Below are 23239 nucleotides of genomic sequence, written 5' to 3' on the forward strand. Positions count from 1 at the left end.
AGAACATGCAAGTTTAAATACAAACTGTAATTTACCCAAATTACTTTCCTAAACTGTTATCTTTCTACTGTAAGATTTGCTATGTTAGTAGATGTAAAGATAACGGGACAGGAGAAGGGTACAATTTTTTTGGCCACATAGTAAATTTGCTGAAAAATGCCATTTCAGGGTTATCACAACTATTTGTAATTTCAGGTAGGATTTGGTGAACAGCTTTGGCCGAATAAAGAAACGAGGGGAATTTTTTTTTTTAAGTGAAAATGATTCATGCTGACATTTTCTAAATGAACCATTTTGTTTCAAAATGTTGTTTTGACTCAACATTTTTATTTGAAATTGTATCTATTTTTGTTTTGGTGAGGGGAAAAAATTCAGTTTCAGTTCTAAACGAGAACCGCATTTTTTTTTTCAGATTTTTTTTTTTTGGTTCGGCCCTTGACCTAAAAAATCAATTATTTGCTCAGCTCTAATAAGGAATGTTTCTCTTCTGGGTCACTGATACAAATCTAACCCAGATCAATAGTGATTTATAGCTGTTTGCTGTGAAATGGGTTGATGGCCTCTCATTCCAGTTCCTAGAATCCAGATGTCCTCTTAACAGAAGTCATTGTGACAATGGGAAATCCTGGTTGATGGTCTCAGTGAAGAGGAAATGGAAATTGAGCTAATTTCCCTTCCCTAGTGGTGATACTTCCAGTTCAGGTTTATGTGATGGGGAAACTCAAACTGTGTAATACCTGTTTTACTGATAAATGAAGGACTTCAGTCGTTAGACCTCTCACTCTAGCAGCTGTCACAAACACTAAATCCAGGTACATTTTAAAAGAAGCAGAAGAATAAGAATTTGACATTCATAGTTTCTCTCCTGCACTTACACTTTTTATTATCCACATCCCATGTATATTTATAAATAAAGCTCAAGAGAGTTGATTTTTTCCATGCCCAGTTCTAGTCTTAGTAATGAGTCCCTGGATATGTACAGATCAGCTCTGAGGCAACTGGTGAGTCATGTTGGGGGTGGGGTGGGGGAGAGAGATAATAGGAAGCAGTACATAATGTGCTTTAGTCTTCTTGAGTTCACTGCTGTTGTGCATGTATATTTCTATACTTATATGCAGTATGCACTTTGGCTAACCTAGAGCTGGTTGAATCTTACAAACAAACAAAAAAAAGAAAAGTTAATAAATACCATGGGTTTGAGTCAATTGAATTCCTTTGTTATTAGTTTATTCATGAGGCTTTGAATGCACACGGTGTCTTGAAATGAACACATGCATTCAAATATATCAGTTGGATCTGAATAAATGTGTTTGCATGCACACATTCATTTCAGTACTGCCGACCCGGAGGCATACCCTCTCGCATCCTGCAACTGTTTGTTTCTCCTATCTTTCCCTTCAGCATGAGAGCATGAAAAGGACGGGAGTATAGAATGTATGGTGGAGTTTGGGCAAGTGCTGTGCAGATACCAGGGTGAGAAAGAAAAAGGAGGCATAGTTATAGGGAAAAGGGGTGAAGAACTACCGATGTGTATCCTATTGTCAGGAAACAGTTAAGATTGGAAAGTTTCTGCTAACACAAATTACTGCTATTCTCTAGAGCAGTGTTCCCCAGTCTATGGGTCAAGAGAGTTCGCAGTGTTTCAAAGATACATTATTAAGGGCACAAGAGAAAACTATCCCACTTGCATCCGACGAAGTGGGTATTCACCCACAAAAGCTCATGCTGCAAAACGTCTGTTAGTCTATAAGGTGCCACAGGATTCTTTGCTGCTTTTACAGATCCAGACTAACACGGCTACCCCTCTGCAGGGCCGGCTCCAGAGCCCAGCGGGGCAAGCACCCGCCTGGGGCGGCCCTTTCCCGGGGGGGCGGCAGGCTGGGCCGGCGGACCTGCCGCAGTCATGCCTGCGGGAGGTCCACCGGAGCCCCGGGAGCAGCGGACCTGCCGCAGGCATGACTGCGGAGGGGACGCTCGGCCGGCGGCTCCAGTGGACCTCCCGCAGGCATGACTGCGGACGGTTCGCTGGTCCCGCGGCTCGGCTGGACCTCTCGCAGGCATGCCTGCGGCAGCTCAACCGGAGCCGCCGGACCTGCGAACCGCCCGCAGCTGCGGGAGGTCCAGCCGAGCCGCGCGACCAGCGGACCCTCCGCAGTCATGCCTGCGGGAGGTCCGCTGCTCCCGCGGCTCGGGGGCGCCTCCCGGGCATGACTGCTTGGGGCGGCGGAATTTGTAGAGCCGCCCCTGCCCCTCTGATACTTAACTATCCCACTGTGTAGGAAAGATAGGAAGTATGGCAAGAAACCATCCTGACTTAACTAGGAGATCATCAATAATCCGAAACTCAAAAAGAGTCCTACAAAAAGTGGAAACCTGTTCAAATTACAAAGGATGAATATAAACAAATAAGACAAGTATGTAGGGACAAAATTAGAAAGGCCAAGGCACAAAATGAGAGTAAACTAGCTAGAGACATGAAGGGTAAGAAGAAAACATTCTACAAATACATTAGAAGCAAGAGGAAGACCAAGGACAGGGCAGACCTGTTACTTAATCAGGAGAGAAAAACAATAACAGAAAATGTGGAAATAAGAGAAGTGCTAAGTGACTTTTTTGTTTCAGTTTTCACCAAAAAGTTTAGTAGCCATTGAACATCTAACTAAAATGCCAGTGAAAATGAGGTAGGATCAGAGGCTAAAATAGGGAAAGAACAAGTTAAACATTAGTTAGACAAGTTAGATGTCTTAAAGTCACCAGGGCCTGATGAAATACATCCTAGAATACTCAAGGAGCTGACTGAGGAGATACCATGGAAGACAGGTGAGAGTCCATAGGACTGGAAAAGGGCAAATATAGTGCCAATCTATAAAAAGGGGAAAAAAGACAACCCAGGGAATTACAGACCAGTCAGCTTAACTTCAGTACCTGGTAAGATAAGGGAACAAATAATTAAGCAATCAATTTGCAAACACCTAGAAGATAATAAGGTGATAAGTAATGGCATGGATTTGTCAAGAACAGATCATGTCAAAACAACCTAGTACTTTCTTTGACAGAGTAACAAGCCTTGTGGATAGCGGGGAAGCAGCAGATGTAGTAGATCTTGACTTTAGTAAAGCTATGTCTACACTACGGACATTGCAGCAGCACAGCTGTGCCACTGTAAGGTCTCCTGTGTAGCTGCTCTATGCCGGCAGGAGAGAGCTCTCCCACTGGCATAATTAAACCACCTCCAATGAGTGGCAGTAGCTATTTTGGCAGGAGAGCGTCTTCTGCTGACATACCACTGTCCACACCGGCACTTTTGTTGGTGAAACTTTTGTTGGTTAGGAGTGTGTTTTGCCAACAAAAGTGCTGGTGTAGACAAAGCATAAGGCTTTTGATACTGTCTTGCATGACCCTTTTCTTAAATAAACTAGGGAAATGCAACCTAGATGGAACTACTATAAGGTTACTACAAGTAACTTGTTGGAAAACCGTTCCCAAAGAGTAGTGGTGGTTCACACAGGAAGGGTATATAAAGTAGGGTCTCGCAGCGATCAGTTCTGAGTCCAGTTCTGTTCAATTAAAAAAAAGTGGTGTGGGCCGAGGGATGTGCTGGCCGTCCTTCCCACAGGCCCCATTGGCCTGGAGTGGTGAACCGTGGCCAGTGGGAGCCACGATCGGCCGAACCTGTGGACATGGCAGGTAAACAAACTGGCCCAGCCCGCCAGGGGCTTTCCCTGAACAAGCGGCAGACTGGCTTTGAGAACCACTGGTCTAGATAATACTTCGTCCTGCCTTGAGTGCAGGGGACTGGATTAGAAGACCCCTCGAGGTCCCTTCCAGTCCTTTGATTCTATGATACACATTAATAGTTCCGAATGGATCAGTTTTATCAGTCTGCATTCAGCATATACTCATATGTAGACTCTAGCTTGAGCTATCTCAGTGTAAACAAGAGACAGTCTGAAAAGTAGACACCGTAAATCTAGAATGTCTAATTTTCAGATATTAATAATTGTCTATTAAAATTTTTCAGAAAAATGCCAAAATACCTAGTTTACATAATTTAACAACAAGGATACATGTAGTTTAGGGATAAAAATAGTGAAAGATGTGAAGCTAATAATACTGTTGTTTAAATCAACAATTCTGACACTGGGTCAGAAGATGCAAATAGCTACTGTCAGAACACTCTTTCATATCATTAACAGGTACTTGATTGTGATACTGATTTACAGATTCATTGACACGTTGGCAAAACTATTGTCATGAGGGCAAAGATTCTTTTCATATATATTGGGAGGATCCTAGAATATTGTTCATCCAAAGAATCCTAGATGATAAATTCACTCCAACCTGAGGTTGGTTCTCTTTAGACAATTTGCCAAGAAGACTGACGTTAAATGACCCATCACTCGAGTTTTTAAACAGGACTTCATTGTGTGTGAGTATGGAATTAACTCTGAGACAGACATGGCAGTTTCTTTGTTTGAGAGCAGTGTTTCAGAAGCAGTGTGGCAGGAGGTTTTGAATGCAGAGCTGGGCTTTGTATGAAACCCTACATGAGACTAGATATTTGAAAACTTTGCTACTGTTTTTGCTTTTTGATTCATTTTTGTTTAAGATAGTAATGTATTACTGCAAATACATGCAAATAAAATACTCAGAGAAACTCTTTCCTGGTCTATCTCTTTAGTCACTTTCTTCCCTACATAGGAAAGCTCCTCCACCATAACCAGAATTACATTCACAACAACTACCTTTGTGCCCCATCTTTTTATGGCTCCAAAAAAACCCATACACAAATCCACTAACCCAAACTGAGCGTTCTATAACCTGAAAAGACAGAAGAAGTCAGACTCTGTGAAGTCCACTAGTGACTTCACTGTTGTGGATCTATTTAATGTGCCCAAATACTACGGTGATGAGCTGCTGTACAAAACTAAGATAGACAGACAGAAGCAGCCCAAGCTAGATAACTGTTCTTCACTCCTGTGGAGCTTGGATAATGCACATTTCTTCAGTGCATTTTTATATGCCATATTTCAACATGGAGGAAATTTATATAGATTTCTAAGAGAGTCATTTTTCTAGATAACTGTATATTTAGATAGTCTCTCATGATCCAAAATTGTCACTAGAAATAATCAAAATCAGCAGTTAAAAATTAAAGAGTATCCCCCTCAGTGTTAATTTCAGTATGCATTGTCCTCTAAGCTCCAAACAATGCACATATACTCCCTAGCATTGACAACAGTGTTACGAGCTACTGTTAACTCAAATTTTCACTCAGCCCATTGATCACATTTCCAAAACTCCAGGAATTATAGTTTGAAACAGATTAAACAATACAGTTGGAGAGTTAGATAAAGCCAAAGGTTTTCCTTTTTAAAAAATTGTGTGGGCAGTTTTAAGTACTGTAGTAAAAGTAAAAATGACAAATATTTAAGAAATAAACATTGAAGTTTCAACTTTCCAAATAACCAGCACCTGAGAATTGGTGCACATCTGATCTCTGTTTCCCTTGCCAGGACACTCACCAGATGACTTCTCAGAGGGTCTAGAGATGAGGTCTGATGGCGTGGTGGAGTAAACATGGGTTCTCAACATGGGGGTCATGTCTACCCCACTCTTCTCATATTGCTAAATAAGAATGGAGGTCTTGGCTAGATCCTGCCAGATGAGAGAGGGTTATGGGTGAGGGGGTGTCCCAGGCAGGGCTGGTGCAAGGATGTTTCGCGCCCTCTGTGAAACTTCCACCTTGCGCCCTCCGCCACTGCGCCCCCGCCCTGAGGCGCTGCCCCCCCACGGTAGCCCCCCCCTCCGCCCTGAGGTACCCCCCTTGCAGCAGCTCCCCACCCTCCACCCTGAGGCACCCCCTCCGCCCCAGCTCACCCCTGCTCCGCGCATGAGCACGAGCACCCCGAGCATGCCGTGGCTGCTTCACTTCTTCCGCCTCCCAGGCTTGCAGCGCGTAAGCTGATTGGCGCCGCAAGCCTGGGAGGCGGGAGAAGTGAAGCAGCCACGGCATGCTCAGGGAGGAGGCAGGCCAGGGGTGAGCTGGGGCGGGGGGTTCCCCTGTGTGCCTTCCCGCCCCCCTTACTTGCTTCAGGTGGCCCTCCCCGCGCTCCCCTGCCCAGCTCCCTCTGCCTAAATGCCAGCGGCGACTGGGGCGGCCGAAGATCCGGCCACCGCGGTCGCTGCCGAAGAAAATGGCGCCCCCCAAATGCCAGCACCCTAGGCGACCACCTAGGTCGCCTAAATGGTTGCATCGGCCCTGGTCCCAGGAAAAGATTTGAGAACCATATGAACCAAAAGAATTAGGGAAAAGGGACAGAGATGAGAGATGCACCGTTTCTCAGGGACAATGGAATAGACTTACACCGGAAATTCCTGAAAGCTAGCTAGCATTGGAAAAAAAACAAAAAAGTTAAGTTAAAAATACATGGCATTTTTTTTTAATAAAGTGAAATTTACTTTAAAATGGTGCTCAGTCCTGAGCTTGTCCCATTGATTGCAACACAGAATGAGTTCCATCCTGTCCTAATTTCTCTTACTCCCTGACAGTAAGAAAATTGCAGCCATCATGGAACAAGATCAGCGAGAGCCACAGTCATAGCAGAGATTGAAAATGTTCTTTCTTTTGTTAACGATAATGCTAGTTCAAAATAATGAATTTTATTTGACTTTGCTGCAGATCTGAGTAGTGTTCAGTTTGGGCAGAGGGGGAGGGAAGGAGAGAGAACTGGAGTTTTCTTTTAAATAAATGTTGTGTCTCGGGGAGAGAGAAAGTAAGCAGTGCTGACAGTGGAGAAAAGATACACCATGATTTTTCATCTGAGATTAGACACGAGGTGCAGGAGCTGAGGAAGATGAGGCTTGTGCAACAACACTGGAGTTAAACATATGGAGTTTAACATATGTTAAAGATGATGAGATTAGTACTAGAGAAGGGAGGGAAGTGGGAGAAGCACAGTGAGAGTCAAGGGATTTGAGGAAGCTTGGAATGTCTGTTTACAATAATGAAGGCAGTTTTGAACTGGATCCTGAAATAAATGAGTAGCCAGTGGAGATGTTCAGGGCTGCGGTTGTACTTTTGGTGTATGACAGAAGATGGGTGGCAGCAATCTGCACATACTGGTGTGTAGAGAGCTGGGGGTTGGGAAAGCCATGGACAAGGGCATTTATAGTAAAGGTGAGAGGAGATAAAGGCAGTCAGAGGGAACAGCCAGGAGCAAATGAATCTACTGTCACTGTGATACTGTGGAACAACTGCTACTGTATGAAGGGGGAAATGCATATGAACACTTTTTATTCAGTGCAAGGATTGTATTTTGGCCATCCAGCATATGTTATAAATAGAACTATACAAATAATTGATTTTTTTCAGTTTCGTGGCCGAACCAAAAACTCAAAAAATAGATTAGTTTCAGGTTGACCCAAAACAACAATTTTTTTGATTTTCTTGGTGAAAAGAAAAACTGATTAAAAAAAAATCAGTTTGGGTCAACTGAAATGTGTAGTTTGCCACAAAATGTTTAATTTCATTTTTGGTTTTTAAATCATTTCAAAATTTGTCTAAATTTTTTTTTAAACAACAAATCAAAATGTTGTGCGATTTTTTTACTTTTTCTCTTGACTGAAACTGTTTGCTGAGTTTGACACTAAAAGTTTTGGTTGCCCCCAGACTGTATATTTTGGTGAATTAAATATTTACCTGAAAATTTCACCCAGCTCTAACTGTAAAACACTGTGATTTGAACATGGAGATCTGTTTTTTCTAAAGTGTTGTTTAATGCAGTGCATGGGTGGTGGGTAATGGAGGCTGGGAGAGGTAAGCCTCCCCTAAACCTTTGCTAATACTCCCCTTTGCTAATACTCCGTGTCAGGGCTCAGCGCTCCTCTGGGCAGCCTGGGCTCAGGACTCTGCCCTGGCTGGCCGTGGTTTGGAGCTCCTCCAGACTGCTCTGGGCACCAGGCAGGCGGGGGAGACTGCAGATGGAAGGGCCCCACTTGCTCTGGTCCAGGGCCCCACAAACCCCTAATCCGCCTCTGCCTATTTGTAATATTTTCCTTTGTCTTGATTAGTAGCAGCTTAACAGAATGCCTCGAACAGAAAACAAAACAAGAACAGCCACACATCAGATACAGCTAATTACTTTAAAAATCAGGAATAAAAGAATTCTGTTACTGCACTAGTGAAATTCTATTGACCCTTCTGTCACTGTGCTTATTATTGCAAAACTCTGTTGACTTCTATAGGGGAAGGACTTGGACACTAGAGAGCAGTGTAGATTCCTACATCAGATGAGCTGAGATCAGACAACAAAAATAATATTACCCCTTTTGCTCCACTAAAGTCTCACAACTTATCGCCCCCTTTGAGTATATCTACATAGCAATTAAAAACCTGTGGCTGGCCCTTGCCAGCTGACTCAGGCTAAGGAAGGGGATGTTTAATAGCAGTGATTTTCAACCACTTTTCATTTGCAGACCCCTAAAAAATTTGAATGGAGGTGCTGGACACCTTTGGAAATCTATTCTCTGTGTATATATAGTTGAATTAGTTTTCAGTCTAAGTTTTGTGGACCCCTTAGGCATAGTGAGGGTCCGCGGACCACATGTTGAGAATCGCTAGACATTTGGGCTTGGGCTCAGGTTGAAGCCTGGACTTTAGGTCCCTGTGAGGTGGGAGGTTCCCTGAGCCCAAATGTCTACACTGAAATCAAACAGCCCCTGAGCCTGAGTCAGCTGGCATGGGCCAGCTGCGGGTGTCTAATTGCACTTTATACCTACGGGGCTGTTTAAATAGCCCCTTAGCTGGAGTCCTGTCAGCTGGCATGTGTAGACAATTGCAGTGTAGACGTATCCTTTGTGACTTCTCAGTCTTGTCTCCAGGCCTGTTCTGTGTCATTGTCTTCTCCTGGAACATTTTCCTGATCCCCTCAAGTCCCTCCTAAAGCACACAACTACCAAGAGACCTGTACAACCTAATCCTCTCTTCAGAATGTGTTAACAAAATAGACAATAGGAAATGAAAATAGAAAGAAAACTTGAAATAAAAAATTGTGGAATTACAATATATGAACTATATTGCTACTTCCTGTTGCATCCCATTTCCCCATCCTATGTCTATATAGAGTGTGAACCATTTGGAGCAAGAATCTTGTCTGTGTATTTATCTGTAAAGGCCTTGTTCACCCTGGGCTGTGAATAAGTTGACAATAATGTTTCTGGGTATGCATTGTATGTTTCCCTTAATGTGAGTATTTTGAAAATCACATCATGAGCCAACTGTTCTGTTTTTGCATTAGGGTTAGCTGTTTCCTTTGATTTGCTCTTCATGCTGGCAGCCCAAGCTCAGTACCTGCCTCACAGCTGTAACACAAGTGAAGCCTCTTTTGGCATGTGGGGAGGAGGTGTATCCCGTTAGTAATCTGATGCAGCTTCATGCTTCCTTGCTCTTTCCACACCCCATTTTCAGAATATGCATAACCCACTGGTCTATCTCCCAAACACTTTGAGCTACACAAAGAACGAAGATGGGCAGAATACCGTTGCTGTGTAATGGAAGAACATCACTCTCCTTAACATGAAAATTGCTGAAATCAAAGGGAAAAAAATAATGATATGAATCACATGCCTGATGATGGCCAGAAAGGGTGTAAAAATGCAGCTAAGGAGATTCTGTAATTTATTAGGATACTTCTGGGAAGTATGTAGTTCAGCTGCTGTTTTTTTGCTCTGTTTTATGCTTGCTTTTTAATTTGAAATTAAATGTGCAATTTTTATTTTAAGGCTCTCAACCAGAATGCTGAACTAAGGAGTCGCTTGAACAGAATACATTCTGAGTCTGTTATTTGTGATCAGGTTGTCAGTGTAAATATTATCCCTAGTCCCGATGAGGTAAGACTTTGGCCTTTAATGGAATTAGTGTACAATTGAACCTAGCTAATTCTCACTAATAACTGAGAGACCTTGTGCAAATTTACTGAATTTTGCAAATTGGCATGTAAGTGAACAAGCACATTTATATATAAAAAGCAAGGAGGATATATTCTGGAGTATTTTTCATGAAAGCAGTGAAGTTTCAGCAATGTGAGATCTCACTGGAGAACTCTGCTATTAAACCTCTGCTGAGAAAGGGAGAGACCTCACTGATTTTGAGTATAAATTATTGCATATGGATTAGTGAAGTGGGAATTAGTGAGATTCTATTGTATTTTTATGTAACCAGATGAGTACCTGAGAATGACTGTATCTTGGTTGCTTGCAGTATATCAGGGCCCAGTCCTGCAAATGCTTATGGGGCATGGTGCTTATTACTGTAGATGGTCATAAGAACGGCCATACTGGGTCAGACCAGTGGTCCATCTAGCCCAGTATACTGTCTTCCAACAGGGGCCAATGTCAAGTGCTTCAGAGGGAATGAACAAAACAGGGCAATCATTGGGGGATCCACTCCCTGTCATCCATTCCCAGCTTCTGGCAATCATAAGCTAGTGATACTCGAGCATGAGGTTGCATCCCTGACCATCTTGGCTAATAGCTGTTGATGGACCTATCCTTCATGAACTTAATAGTTCTTTTTTGAACCCCTGTATAATTTCGGCCTTCGCAACCTCTTCAGGCACTGAATTCCACAGGTTGACTGCGTTGTGTGAAGTAGTACTTTTTTTTGTTTGCGTTAAACCTGCTGCCTATTAATTTCATTGAGTGACCCCTAGTTCTTGTGTTACGTGAAGGAGTAAACAACACTTCCTTATTTACTTTCTCCACACCATTCATGATTTTATAGATCTCTATTATATTCCCTCTTAGTCGTCTCTTTTTTCCAAACTGAAAAGTTCCATTCTTTTTAATCTCTCCTCATACAAGCTGTTCCATACCCTCAATCATTTTTGTTGCCCTTCTTTGTACCTTTTCCAATTCTAGTATATCTTTTGTGTGATGACCAGAACTGCACACACTATTCAAAGTGTGGGTATACTATGGATTCATATGGTGGTATTATGATATTTTCAGGCTTATCATCCATTCCTTTTCTAGTGGTTCCTAACATTGTTAGTTTTTTTTTTTTTTTACTGTTGCTGCATGTTGAGTGGATATTTGCAGAGAACTATCCCATGACTCCAAGATCTCTTTCTTGCGTAGCAACAGCTAATTTAGACCCCATCATTTTGTACATATAGCTGGGATTATGTTTTCCAATGTGCATTACTTTGCATTTATCACAGTGAAGGCAAGGGGATCACAGAACAAAGTAAGCACTATGCTGGCAGTAAGTGTTTGCCAGATCTGCCTCTCTATCATCAGTCAACAAAAAATACCCTCTATTGAGTATTTGTGTGAATGGCAGTTCAGTTTACTTCACAAGAAGGATAGTTCTGAATTTGGGCATAGATCAGAAATTACAAATTAATGTTGTGTGTCTATTGTTGTCTGTGTTGGTATTTCACCAGTATGTTTTTCATCCAGCATTTCCATTCAGAAACTTGTTTTTTTTAGAGGTGTCAAGCCATTTCAATTAAGGTACCATTTGTCTCCTAATTATTTTCCCAACAAGAAAGAATAGTGTAAATCTATGTTAAGTTATTTGTGTATTTGATTTTGGAAAGTCCAAAATACAATTTGATTGGAATCCAGCGTTGTGGAATCTGTCGATGGAGGATCACGTGTCCAACAATGGAAAGGCACAATGGTCTGGAGTTAGAGCCTTAACACAGACTTTTAAAAAAAATTATTTTTATTTTGTTTTTGTTGGTTAACATTAATGTTACTTAGTTATTATTTTTCAATATATACACATCTATTTTGGCATAAATGTGTCTTGACTTTTGGAGCTCATAGAGTTGAACCTGTTTCACCAAGTCTGAATTTGACTCCTCTTTATCACTCTGCAGTGTATGTGCAATGTGGGTATATTTTTCAATCAGGCTAATATGTGGCCTCCCTGTTTGCACCTGCATTTTTGTACCCAAAAAAGGAATTATATGCAAAAATTTGAGCAGCTGCCCCTCCAGCTATTCATATTATTGTCGCAGTTCATTTCCCAGGTGACATTTGTTCCTGGTGAAGGCAGGCTATGCTTCTGAGAATGCACTCTATGGTATTTTTTTAAAATCAAGTTTAGAAAGAAGTATTCACATTTTGTCATATTTACAAACATTTAATATTTTGTTTAATTTGATTTCTTCAGCACTTATAATTGGCTCTGGTGCATTACACTAATTAGGGAAAAAAAGTACAGTCTGTACAAAATTTAAAACTTTAATGACCTTCTTATATAAATAACAACAATAAACTAGTCCCCTCTGATGATTATGATCAAACACCATAAAGCATCAACAAGCTCACAGAAGCCCCATCACTTAAACACTTATTTCCCCAAACATAACCAGTGAAAAAATGGTGTTTAACCTATACTTTTTATATTTATAATTAACTATCGTTCAAATTGAGACAACTTTATAAAATAGTGTTACAGTATTAGTAGCTTGTGTAGACTAACATGTCAACAAATTTTTTTTCAGGGTTTCTGTGATGAGGTTAGTAAGGAGTGCACTTGTACTCTGAACAGGAATTGTTTCGTTGGGTCCCATATGTATTGTATCTCAGCAGCTTCTGTACTGCATCAAATGCGCACAATTCAGAAGTAAATATATATTTTTCTAACTGCCAGCCCTGTAAGCTCTGCCTGGGAGCTGAGTGTTAAGCTGGCCCTTTTCTTGTTCAAGTATCATCATCATTAATTATAACTTGTGTTCATGTACCTCCTTTGCCCAGATGTTATAGAGGCTGCTCTGTAGGTCTAAGAACCATCACACGAGGACGAGATGATAATTTTTGTGCTGTCTCGCCACACTGTGGAAACCTCCTTTAAGGGAGTATTTTGGGGGGCAGCTGGTTGTGGAGGAAGCCTGGGCTAGATGGCACCAATGGAGCCACAATGCTAGAGAGTTGGAAGAGTGATAGGAGGAGCGGGAAGGGCTGCGTGGAGTCACAGGGCCTCTGTATGCTGGCTCTGGTCTTCTGCAGAGTCTCCACTATGTATCTTAGCATAGATACAATATCTGGAGAGTGTGGGAGAGAATCCTCTATTCATTCCACAGTGGAGCAATCCCCACTCCTCTCTCCATCCCAATGGAATAATATAGGGAAAACCTCTCTGAATTTTTTTCTCCCTCTCTCTAGGTTGTCCCATGGAAGGAGTAGTCTATCCCGTAGTGTACAATTATATTGATTCAAGCCATACCAGCTCATTCTCCTTAGCTGTATTGGCTCTTTGGTGCTAATATCAATAATCATTTATTGTTATCAGAAGTAATCCCAATATGACTCAGAGTACACACAGGGAACTGCTATATGGAGTAAGAAGTTGCAGTAATCATTTTTCTGAACATAGCCATGTTTCAAGAGGTTATTTTGTCACTACTGGAATTAAGAGGGGAATTAATTTGAAAATAACAATTAAAAATAATCCCCCAGCCTTTTAAGCCATTTTTTGTTTTGATTGTATCAAGGCTAGTTCCCATGCTGTTTAATGAAAAGTATGAATGATGTCTCCACCCCAAACATCTCTGGACTCATGATTGAAATGCTTTAGCACTATACAACAGAAGTCCACAAAGCTGTTCCTCTAGGTACAGAATCCAGATCCATGATTATAAACACTACTGAAGCTTATTTACTTCTGCTTCTGAATAGGGATCCAATGAAGGACTATATCTTATTTTTTATGGATGTGTAATTATTCAGAGGACTACATTTTTTGTAATATTTCAAGTCTCGTTTATTAATTGTACACAAGTTTCTATGGAAATGTTAGCCCAAATATGTACTTCAAATAAGTGTTTCACGTGGATAATTTTTCCTACACTGCATCTCTTACCTTGTATGCACAGTTTTGCTGTATTAGAAATAGCATTTTACATCCTTATGTTTGTTTTGTTTACAGACTGGTGAACAAATCCATGTCAATCTCCCATTGTCTCAGCAAGTTTCTAATGAGAGCAGGCTCTCTATGTCCGAATCTGTCTCTGAATTCTTTGATGCACAGGAAGTGCTTTTGTCGGCAAGCTCATCAGAAAATGAGGTAGGCCACTGCAGTGTATCATGTGCTGTTTGTCAATAATCTTAATAACCATGGGATCAGATAGTATAAGACAACAATTACTGAATGAAACTTTGACCCTAATTAGGAAATGTTCTGTAGGTAGCATTGACAAGTAAACCTGAGACTCTTAAGTGTTCCATGGAAAGCCACAGCAATTAGAATTATTGTGTAGAAGTGCAGTGTATTTGGTATATATCCTTGCTAGCCGATGTAAATCTCCATATAAGGGTAAGGTGGAAGGGATCCATAATGTGCTTCTGTGGGTGGCCACTAATCTGGATGAAACCATCTGAATTTAAAAAAAAAAATTACACAAAGTCACTGTCTGTGACTGGTAGTATCTGGAAAACTGGGCAAGGGGGTTGTTCAAATTGCAAACTAAAGCAGACAGGAATAGTTCAGGCCACAGAACAATGCTGCCATCCCTAACTCTCCTGGGTTGTTCCAGATGTTTACATAGCGTTTGGAATGGTGTGCTGAGGATTTGCACTGCAGAATTCTCCCATGCTTGCATGAGTGGCATGTGGAACTTCTCTTTATTTTTTCTTCTGTTTGTGCTATACAGGGTCTCTAAATCCCCTACTGTGGTTTTTGTGGATAATCATGTGCTTTTAACTATGGCTTTTTAAAAGTGCTATTGTAGAATTTCTAAATGGAATCACTTCATCTTTCCAAATACTCCTCTACCCCGATATAACGCTGTCCTTGGGAGCCAAAACATCTTACTGCGTTATAGGTGAAGCCGCGTTATATCAAACTTGCTTTGATCCGCCGGAGCGCGCAGCCCCGCCCCCCCAGAGCGCTGCTTTACCGCGTTATATCCAAATTTGTGTTATATCGGGGTAGAGGTGTAGCATCCCTGTTGAATTCTGAGCCCTTGGTGATAAAGTTTGCATCCACATTCTTTAAGAGCTACAACAATCCTCTTCTCTCCAGCCCCCTGCAGTTACCTTGCCTGCTGTTAAGTTGCATTGCACTTGTTCACCTTTTCAGGCTTCACTTTCCTAGCCCTACACTACACAACACAAGGAAAAGTGATATCACACTTCAGGGGAGGGAGCAACATCCTGTTGTTACAAAGCCACTGCCTGATATGAAAGGATTGGGAACAAGTGGCAGATTTCTTGCCCTGAACACCCAAGCTCCCTAGGAGCATCTTTGCAGGGTACTGATTCCTCAGATTTCTCAAGACTACCAACTAGCTCAGAGAGTGAATTCCTCAACTGGATGTTTCTATAGTTGGTACCTTGAAATTAAAATAAAAAACCAATTATTTCAATCCATTTAAAACATATAAGAACACTGTTGCTCCTTAGGATGCATAGACAAATAAGACCTTCAAATTGTTTTCTGAAACCAGCAGCTGCAGGTTCTACTTCAATCTCAGTCGGAGCATCTGCTGTGAGGAGACTTAAATGTTAACATGACACAGACTAAAGCACCCCTGAAGAGAGACATAGGACACTTAAAACTCTTTTTTGTATTCTACTACCCACTGCCACATGTAAGGCTGGAAGTAGCTGAGAGTAAAAGCATCTTTTAATAAAAGAAGAAAATAGCTAGTTTCTCTATTGAAGGCAATTTGAGTGCCAGCTGAAAGAACTTCATAGGCTTCACAGTGGAGATCCCACAGCTCCACCACGTGAAACACAGTCTAGGCTGCTGTCAGATTTAGCAAAGGGAACAAATCTCTAAAGATTGTAAGTATGCAAAGGCCTCTGGTGTTTTTGTTATTTATCTCAAGCGAGCTGCTGGGTGCTTAACTCTTCGGAAAATCTGCCCTTAGTTTAAAAAAAAAGACTCTTTTCTTTAACTGTATTATTGGACTTGCCATCAAAATAAATAGTTTATTTTAGCCCCTTTTGGAGACAGGAAAAACCATAATTTTCTTCCTTACTCTGCCTAATCTCAAGGCCCTGGATTGCAGTAAGTGTTTTCGGTCCCCAAGGACTGGCATCTATAACCTAAGCTGCTCACAGGAGGTTCCTCCAGAAACCATCCCCCCAGCTAACGTAATTGTTTTCAGCACTTTGAGATCTACAGATGAAGAGCGCTATAAAGAGCTAGGTTTTATTATTATTATTGTTATTATTTTAAACTGAAAGTGTTTTAATTTTATAATTAGAATAAACCTCTCCAAGGAGTACAAATGAAAGTGCAACGCTTGGGAGCTTCCTGCCTCACTGAGCACCTTCCCTGTGCTGCTGTCACCTAATACTAAACCACCTTGTTGTTGTACTGCATCCATTGTGATGGTAGGCAGGAAAACCAATTCTTACATCGTTCACCTCAGTGAGGAGCTCTTTTAGTTAATATCTGCTGACCAATCTATACAGAGAGAGGCGAGAAACCAGGGAATGCCTGACAAAAATCAATTCATTTATTCAAGGGGAAAATATTTATGAAATAACAAAATAGCCAATTTTTTTTCCTTCTCTCATTCGTGTGTGTGCGTGCGCAGACACACGCCCCCATGATTAATTCTGAGGAACAGAAAGTGACTGGGAGGATGCTTAACAAGTTTTTGTTCCTGTTCTACAATAAATACCATTCTGCATATGCTCTTGTCATAGGGCAGTGTGAGGTATTTTACAAGTTCAGGACTGGCCAGTTTATTTGGGTTTGGCGGTACCCAATAAGGGGCGTCATGCCAGGGAAGAAGTTGGATCATTGGCTAATTGGAAGTGAGACCTACCCAGGAATGGTGGGAAGAGCCAGTCCCAAACCTCCCCCCTACCTCCCTTGCAAAGAACTGCTCCCCCCCCTGTTCTTCTGCCCTACCTCTCTATTTCCTGGTGACAAGTCCTGTCCCTAACTCATGAACATAAGAAGCAGCGAGTGGATAGCTCTGAGTAGTGTGAGCAACTGTAGAGTGGGGGAGGTCCTGGCACAGAGCCCATAGCAGCTCCATCCCAGTGATCAGGCTGGTGGGAGAGGTCAGTTCTGTGTAGAATGGAGTCTCTGCCTGTGCAGTGGGCACTTTCAGCACCTGTGCTAAGAGGGGGTTGGCCTTTACTAGCAGGTAACCAGGGAGGACTTAGGGAGGTGACTGGGGACAGGGAGTGGGAGAGAGAAGGAAGATGAGTTTTGTACATTCCCATCTTTTGTCTTAGAACATTACATTCATGTTAAGGGTTAAACTCCTCTCTTGTATTGTGGCATTCTGCGGATGCCACAACTATATTGCTGTGCTGCTATCTGCCCAAAAGACAAGTGGGTGATGCTGCTATTACTTAAAAAAGTCAAGTTCTGCCCTGGGCTGAGCCATGTGTATTTATTGGGAAGAGGGAGTATGGAGCCTATTACTTCCAATTTCCCCCGGAAGCAAGTAGACAGAATCTCTATTACAGCTGTTCAGGAGCACACCAGGGGTAGGACCTGGCCTCTGTCCCGGCAGGGATACGTGCTGCTAGCTAGCGTGTTTAGCTCCCAAGGAATATGTGCTGCTATCTAGCATGGTTAGGCTCCCTGCTGAATAGCACATATGCTGTGCCTTGCACTGGCAGGATGGCTCTTTTTATCAGCGACATGCTGGCACTTTCTATTCCCCCAGCCCATGAGTCAATGAGGGCAGGATTTCATAATTATCTAGTGTCAGTTTCTCTCTAGCACAACAGTCTTTTAAAATAGAGGAGATAAAATGTTAGTCTTCATGTGGACGTTGGTGAGGAAGTTACAGTGTGCCATATGTGCTCAGATAAATTTGAGAAGCTAATTCCTTCCTTCCTTCCCACTTTCTCTGTGGAGCTAGCAATGTGGGGGATTACAAAGGAACACAGAACAGATGCTGATTTACTTCTCCTGTTTTATTCTTGACAAATCTGAATTACTGTTAGGATTTTTGGAGATATTAAAAAGTTAAGCATCATAAGGTATTTTGGGGGATGAAAAATGAATGTCTTCTTAAATGACCCTTAACAAATATGGGTCCAAAAAGAATGCTTCATATCCAAGAGCATAATTTTGTTTTGGTTAGCTTGCTGTATGCCACAGAATAATGTAATTATATTTTCTCTGTGTGTATTAAAGCTTTAAAAATATTGCTTGTTCAGTTTGGTAGGATTTTTTTAACCATTTCTCCCTTACCTTGGAGGGCCATGGGAGCCATATTAAAAATACCTTGACTAATCCTTTAAATTTTTTAGTCTATTTAGAACACAGTAATGAAGTGATCTTGTACAATTGCCATGTTTTCCCTCCATCTTTGCGGCATTATTGGCTTACTCATGGCAGAGTGTGCCAATGTACTGTACCTTTCACCAGGAAAACTCTCAATTATTCGGCACAGGATGCTACAAGAACAATGTGGCCAGGGTTCTCCATCTGGAGAATAGAATCCTTAATTCAATTTCTAGATCTATCAGATATACAATGTATTGTTGCCATCTCCCTCTGGATCAGCTACATAGACCTGAACGTATTTCAGCATATTTTATAACATTTAAGCTTTGATTATCTTAAGTCACACTAATAATATATGTCTGACAATCATTAATTTGCAGTTTTCATGCATTGTGTAGTATTTTGGAATTTTCAACTTTTTAGAAAAAGAAAAGGCCAACACAGAAGTTTTTTAAAAATAATAATTTGCAAAATAACCTAACACTGATACCAGCTGAATGGCAAACGCAGCTTCAAAATCAGGAATTACTGTTTATATAACTTTGCTGTCCCTTGAGCTGTGATTTATTTTATGTTCTACAGGATAGAAATACGCTAATTAAAGAGAGCTTAACGGGCAGGTTAAGCCTAAAATATAGTATAAATAACTGTTTGTTAAAAACCTAACATCAGTAATAAAGAATGAGTGCGAGTGTGTGTGAGACAAGGTGGGTGAGGTGATGTCTTTTATTGGACCAACTTCCGTTTGTGAGAGAGAGAAGCTTTTGAGCCACACGGAGCTCTTCTTCAAAGTGTGTGTGTGTGTGTGTGTGAATATGGAACTATACACTATGTGGTAATTCTACTTGCTGTGACACTGGATCAGCCTGGTGCACACAATACGATGCATCTCAAGTGGCCTGGTCCAGAGAGCAAACCTTGATGCTCCCTTTCCATTTCGCCTTTGAAAGCTGTCTGGCTTTCTAATGTCTCCCTAATAGCACATGTCCTGAGCTCCCCATTGTTCAGCTAAATGTTTCAGTCCCCAGATTACAATGGCACTGGGTTCTACAGCACAGTGTGCTAGACAGGAAAACTGAAAACAGAAAATTAACCCCGGGGCTTGGTTACGTATAAGGTGGAAACTCAGCCATTCTGAAGCAGTATGGGAAAAGCTGTGCTGCATCACTGCTAAGTGATCCATCGTGCAATTCCATTGTCTGCAGATAACAAACACTTTCCTGCCAAGCCAGCAAGACATTTCATGACTTAGCAAGTGGAAAAGAAAGTTTAGGAGGAGCTACTAGCCTCTTATTTACAAGTGCATGCAGGGCACAGACATATTTCTACCCTGAACCATACTTTGATTATTGTTATGAAGTACTCTGAAATGCCTACTTGCAATATAAGTTAGGAAGATTGATTCTAATCTTTAAGGACCAGACAGCATTTTGTGATGCCTGCATGATCAACTAATGAGATTGTGAGACACGTTTTTTAGAATTGCATGTATAAAATTACATTTTCAGGTTTTTTTGCATGCCCAATTACTGTGATTGCAAACTCCAGGTGAGATGTGTGTACCATGCATTCATATATATATATATATATATATATATATATATATATATATATATATATATGCCTAGTATGAATGTATAGAGATCTAACTAGCTATTTGCATATGCAGTTACCACACGTGTGCACCCAGTCTTGCCCTGTATGACTGAATAGCTATGCATTTGAATGTGTCATACTAGTATTATCGTACTATGTACAACTATACTGTGCTCTGTTGCCATGTACAGCTGTGTATTGTACTGTGTACTGCACTGCACAGCAGAAAAAATTTGCTTCTATTTTATTTTTTTTAAATGCTCAAAATCTAAATGAAATGTTGTATTTCAAGCCAAACACATTTTTTTGGACTTTTCAATTCACCAAAAGCTTCAAAAAAATTTTTGTTTTGAGTCTGCCCAGAAGTAACTTTTGTTTGTTTGTTTTGGTGTGGGTTTTTTGTTTGTTTGTTTGTTTGTTTTGGAACTACTAGGAAACCAGAAAAATCAGTCATTCACATAGCTCTAGTTATAACAGAAGTAAAGCATTTAGAATATATTAACCTGGCAGCATCCCTTTGTCACTACCATAGGCAGACTTCCTGCTTCAGTACAGTGGTAGTAAAACAGTCGTTTTGGGTTGTGCTATGACATTTAAGTGTGAGCAGGAAATACAACAGTCTCACAGCAGCAACTTTGGTGACTTAAAATGGAAGGAAATAAAATAGGTCAAATTATTGTAAAAACTGGCTTGAACTCCTGATTTGAAATTCCTTCATCTGTTGGAGTGATGTTAGCAATAGGTCAGTTTAAAATGAGAGAAATAATACTTGTGTTCATTTTTATTTTTCATTGTACAATACCTACCTGTGCAAAAAACCTCAGCAAATGTATTACATTTATTCATACATACATACACACACACGCGTGCAAAAACCTAAGTGAACAGGTTGCTGCATAACCTGAAAGTCAACAGATTTGGACTCTGATGGATGAACAGGGACAGCAAATTCCAGAGCTTGAAGGCTCTGGAAAGCCATGTCTCCAGTCCTGGTATTTAAAAATAAGGGCCTGTTAGCAAAAGAGTCCCAGCTGACCTCAGGTGTTGAGGTAGAACATAGGGAGAAAGACACGTCAGTAGATGAAGATGGACTGCATTAGCATTTTTGTTCTTTTATGGCCTGATCCAACTCCCAGTGAAGCTAAGGACTCCTGTTCTATGTAGGTGCTTATACCACACTCATCACTGTAGTATCTGAGCTCCTTCCACTACTGCATTAAGCAAGGTGACTAACCTCTGTTAAGTGTTGTTTGTTCTCTTATCCTCTCCCTAGGGGGAGACTTCAACAGGGGTGGGCATGGACACACTAAGGGTGAACAAAGTCTAAGAGTCATAAGTGAAATAAGTTTGAAGGTCTTTGTTTGGCTCCGTAACACTTAATTAAGGAAAATTCAGTGAGCATAAAATTTCTCTTGGTGCTGTTAGGTGATTGGTTCTTTGTACATGCAAACTGAATCAAACCTGGTAGATCTAATTTTAGCTCTGCCAGGCTAAATGTGGTTCCTTTGAATGTTTGTTTTGCTTAATTTATTTGTGTTTTTATTGTATAATTGGTTTCCTGGACTTCATTGACTAATTTTTAAATTTTTCTTCTTTAGGCTTCTGATGATGAATCCTATATCAGTGATGTGAGTGATAACATATCTGAGGACAACACCAGTGTTGCAGACAACGTTTTCCGACAAAGTATACACCATATTTTAAAAAAACCTTTAGAAAATTACATTTGTTTTCAGATCATGAGCCAAATTTACTGCTGGTATAATCAGGCACAATTCAGCTGAAATCAATGAAATTGTACCTGCAATGCAATTCCACTGGTGAATTTGGTCCCATGAATGAATTTTGTTATGTTTTTAAAGGGGGGATTTCAATACAATAATATTTTCTTTCCCCCCACCCAGTTCTTAATGGTGAGCTAGCAGGAGGTGCATTCCGGAATGGACGTCGGACTTGTCTCCCAGCTCCCTGTCCTGATACCAGTAATATCAATCTGTGGAATATTTTGAGAAATAATATTGGCAAAGATCTCTCCAAAGTCTCCATGCCAGTTGAGCTAAATGAACCTCTTAATACTTTACAACACCTTTGTGAAGAACTGGAATACAGTGAACTCCTGGACAAAGCTGCTGAAACTGATGATCCGTACGAACGCATGGTAATAAATTTGGTACAGCACAACTTTGTATATGTGAAAGCTTAGATTTTTCTCATCTTCCCCAGGGGCTCATTTGTGAATCCTGCACAGTGCTCCATTTTGTCATTCCCCTGGTTGTGAGATTGCCAAGAGAAACGGTGAGACTTTTGGAACCGTAATTCCATCAGCATCCAGATGATGCTGATCTCATCAGAGCTATTAGTTATGATATGATAACCCTGAATGATCGAGTACCTGGCTGGATTAGGCATTTCTCCCTACTCCGACCCCATTTCCTATAATTACAGTTCATATGGGGATTGGTCTCAGCCCCTAGGATTGAATAAATGGGGATTGGTGGCCATAGGATTTCATTTAAAAGTCCTTGGCTGTACAGTTTTCTTCCTTGGTTTATCAGTGTTCAGTGTGTACATCATTTGTGTAAGATATTTTCCTGAGCTTGAGTGACAGCTAAGTACTTTGCTGTTGGTACAATAGGCAATGGTGATTATATGTTTGTCGTAGCTTGCTTGCCCATTGTGCACATCACTTACATTCATAGTCTATAGAGAGTGTCTGTAAGTATTACTAAGTTTATACCTCATTAAAAGTCTCACTAATGACTAGGAAGCGCATTGTGAATTTTGCAAATTAGTGAGTAAACACCCAAACACAATACAAAGCTTGGGGATATTATATGTACATTTATTTAGTTGGTGTAGTTTCTTATTAAGAATACCCACACACAAATGTCAACTGTGAGTGAAGGTTGTTAGACTGCACAGGCCACCAAGGCAAACTATAAAAAGCAAGGAAATAAGCAGTGATGTCATTCAGCATCCCAGCCACACTTTCTTCATCAGTTCTCATTCTTGCCCTCAGCTACCTCTCTTTCTTCAAGGTGCTAAAGATGATGGATCTGTGCCAGTGAGTGCTGCATCCTGCTTGGGGCTTGAGGGCAGAACTGGAGGAAAGGAGACTGCGACTGGGAGCCAGTGGGCAGGGGTAACGTAGGTGTGGGAGTGATGGGAGGCCAGGGAAGGGGAGAGAGTGATTGGATGAGGAGTCGAGTAGGATTGGCTGGGCTAGCAGCCTGGCGGGGCAGGATGAGACTGGAAGAGGCTAGGATAGGGAGTACAGATGCGGGAGACTGGGACTGGCTGGGTAAAAGGGCTGGGACTGGAATGAGAAGCCTGAAGAATGGAGGGTGGGATTGGTTAGGGGAAGAGAATGGGACTGGGTCAGTGAGCCAGGGGGCAGGGGGAAGAGACATGACTAGGGCA

At 41.3% G+C, this 23239-nt stretch overlaps 1 protein-coding gene across 7 annotated transcripts in view; it reads left to right on the forward strand.

Moving 5' to 3' along the window:
• Positions 1-23239, forward strand: part of OSBPL6 (oxysterol binding protein like 6) — a 194992-nt gene that overhangs the window by 151502 nt on the left and 20251 nt on the right. For 6 of the 7 annotated variants that reach the window (XM_045031682.1, XM_045031680.1, XM_045031684.1 and 3 more), the window contains 4 exons: positions 9784-9891; positions 13943-14080; positions 21418-21505; positions 21724-21977. In XM_045031682.1, coding sequence (XP_044887617.1) covers positions 9784-9891; positions 13943-14080; positions 21418-21505; positions 21724-21977 — 588 coding nt within the window. The remainder of the gene's footprint in view (positions 1-9783; positions 9892-13942; positions 14081-21417; positions 21506-21723; positions 21978-23239) is intronic. The other variant, XM_045031685.1, reaches the window with a different exon arrangement.

Source organism: Mauremys mutica, chromosome 10 (genome assembly GCF_020497125.1).
Source record: "Mauremys mutica isolate MM-2020 ecotype Southern chromosome 10, ASM2049712v1, whole genome shotgun sequence".
In the NCBI taxonomy this organism is placed as follows: Eukaryota; Metazoa; Chordata; order Testudines; family Geoemydidae; genus Mauremys; species Mauremys mutica.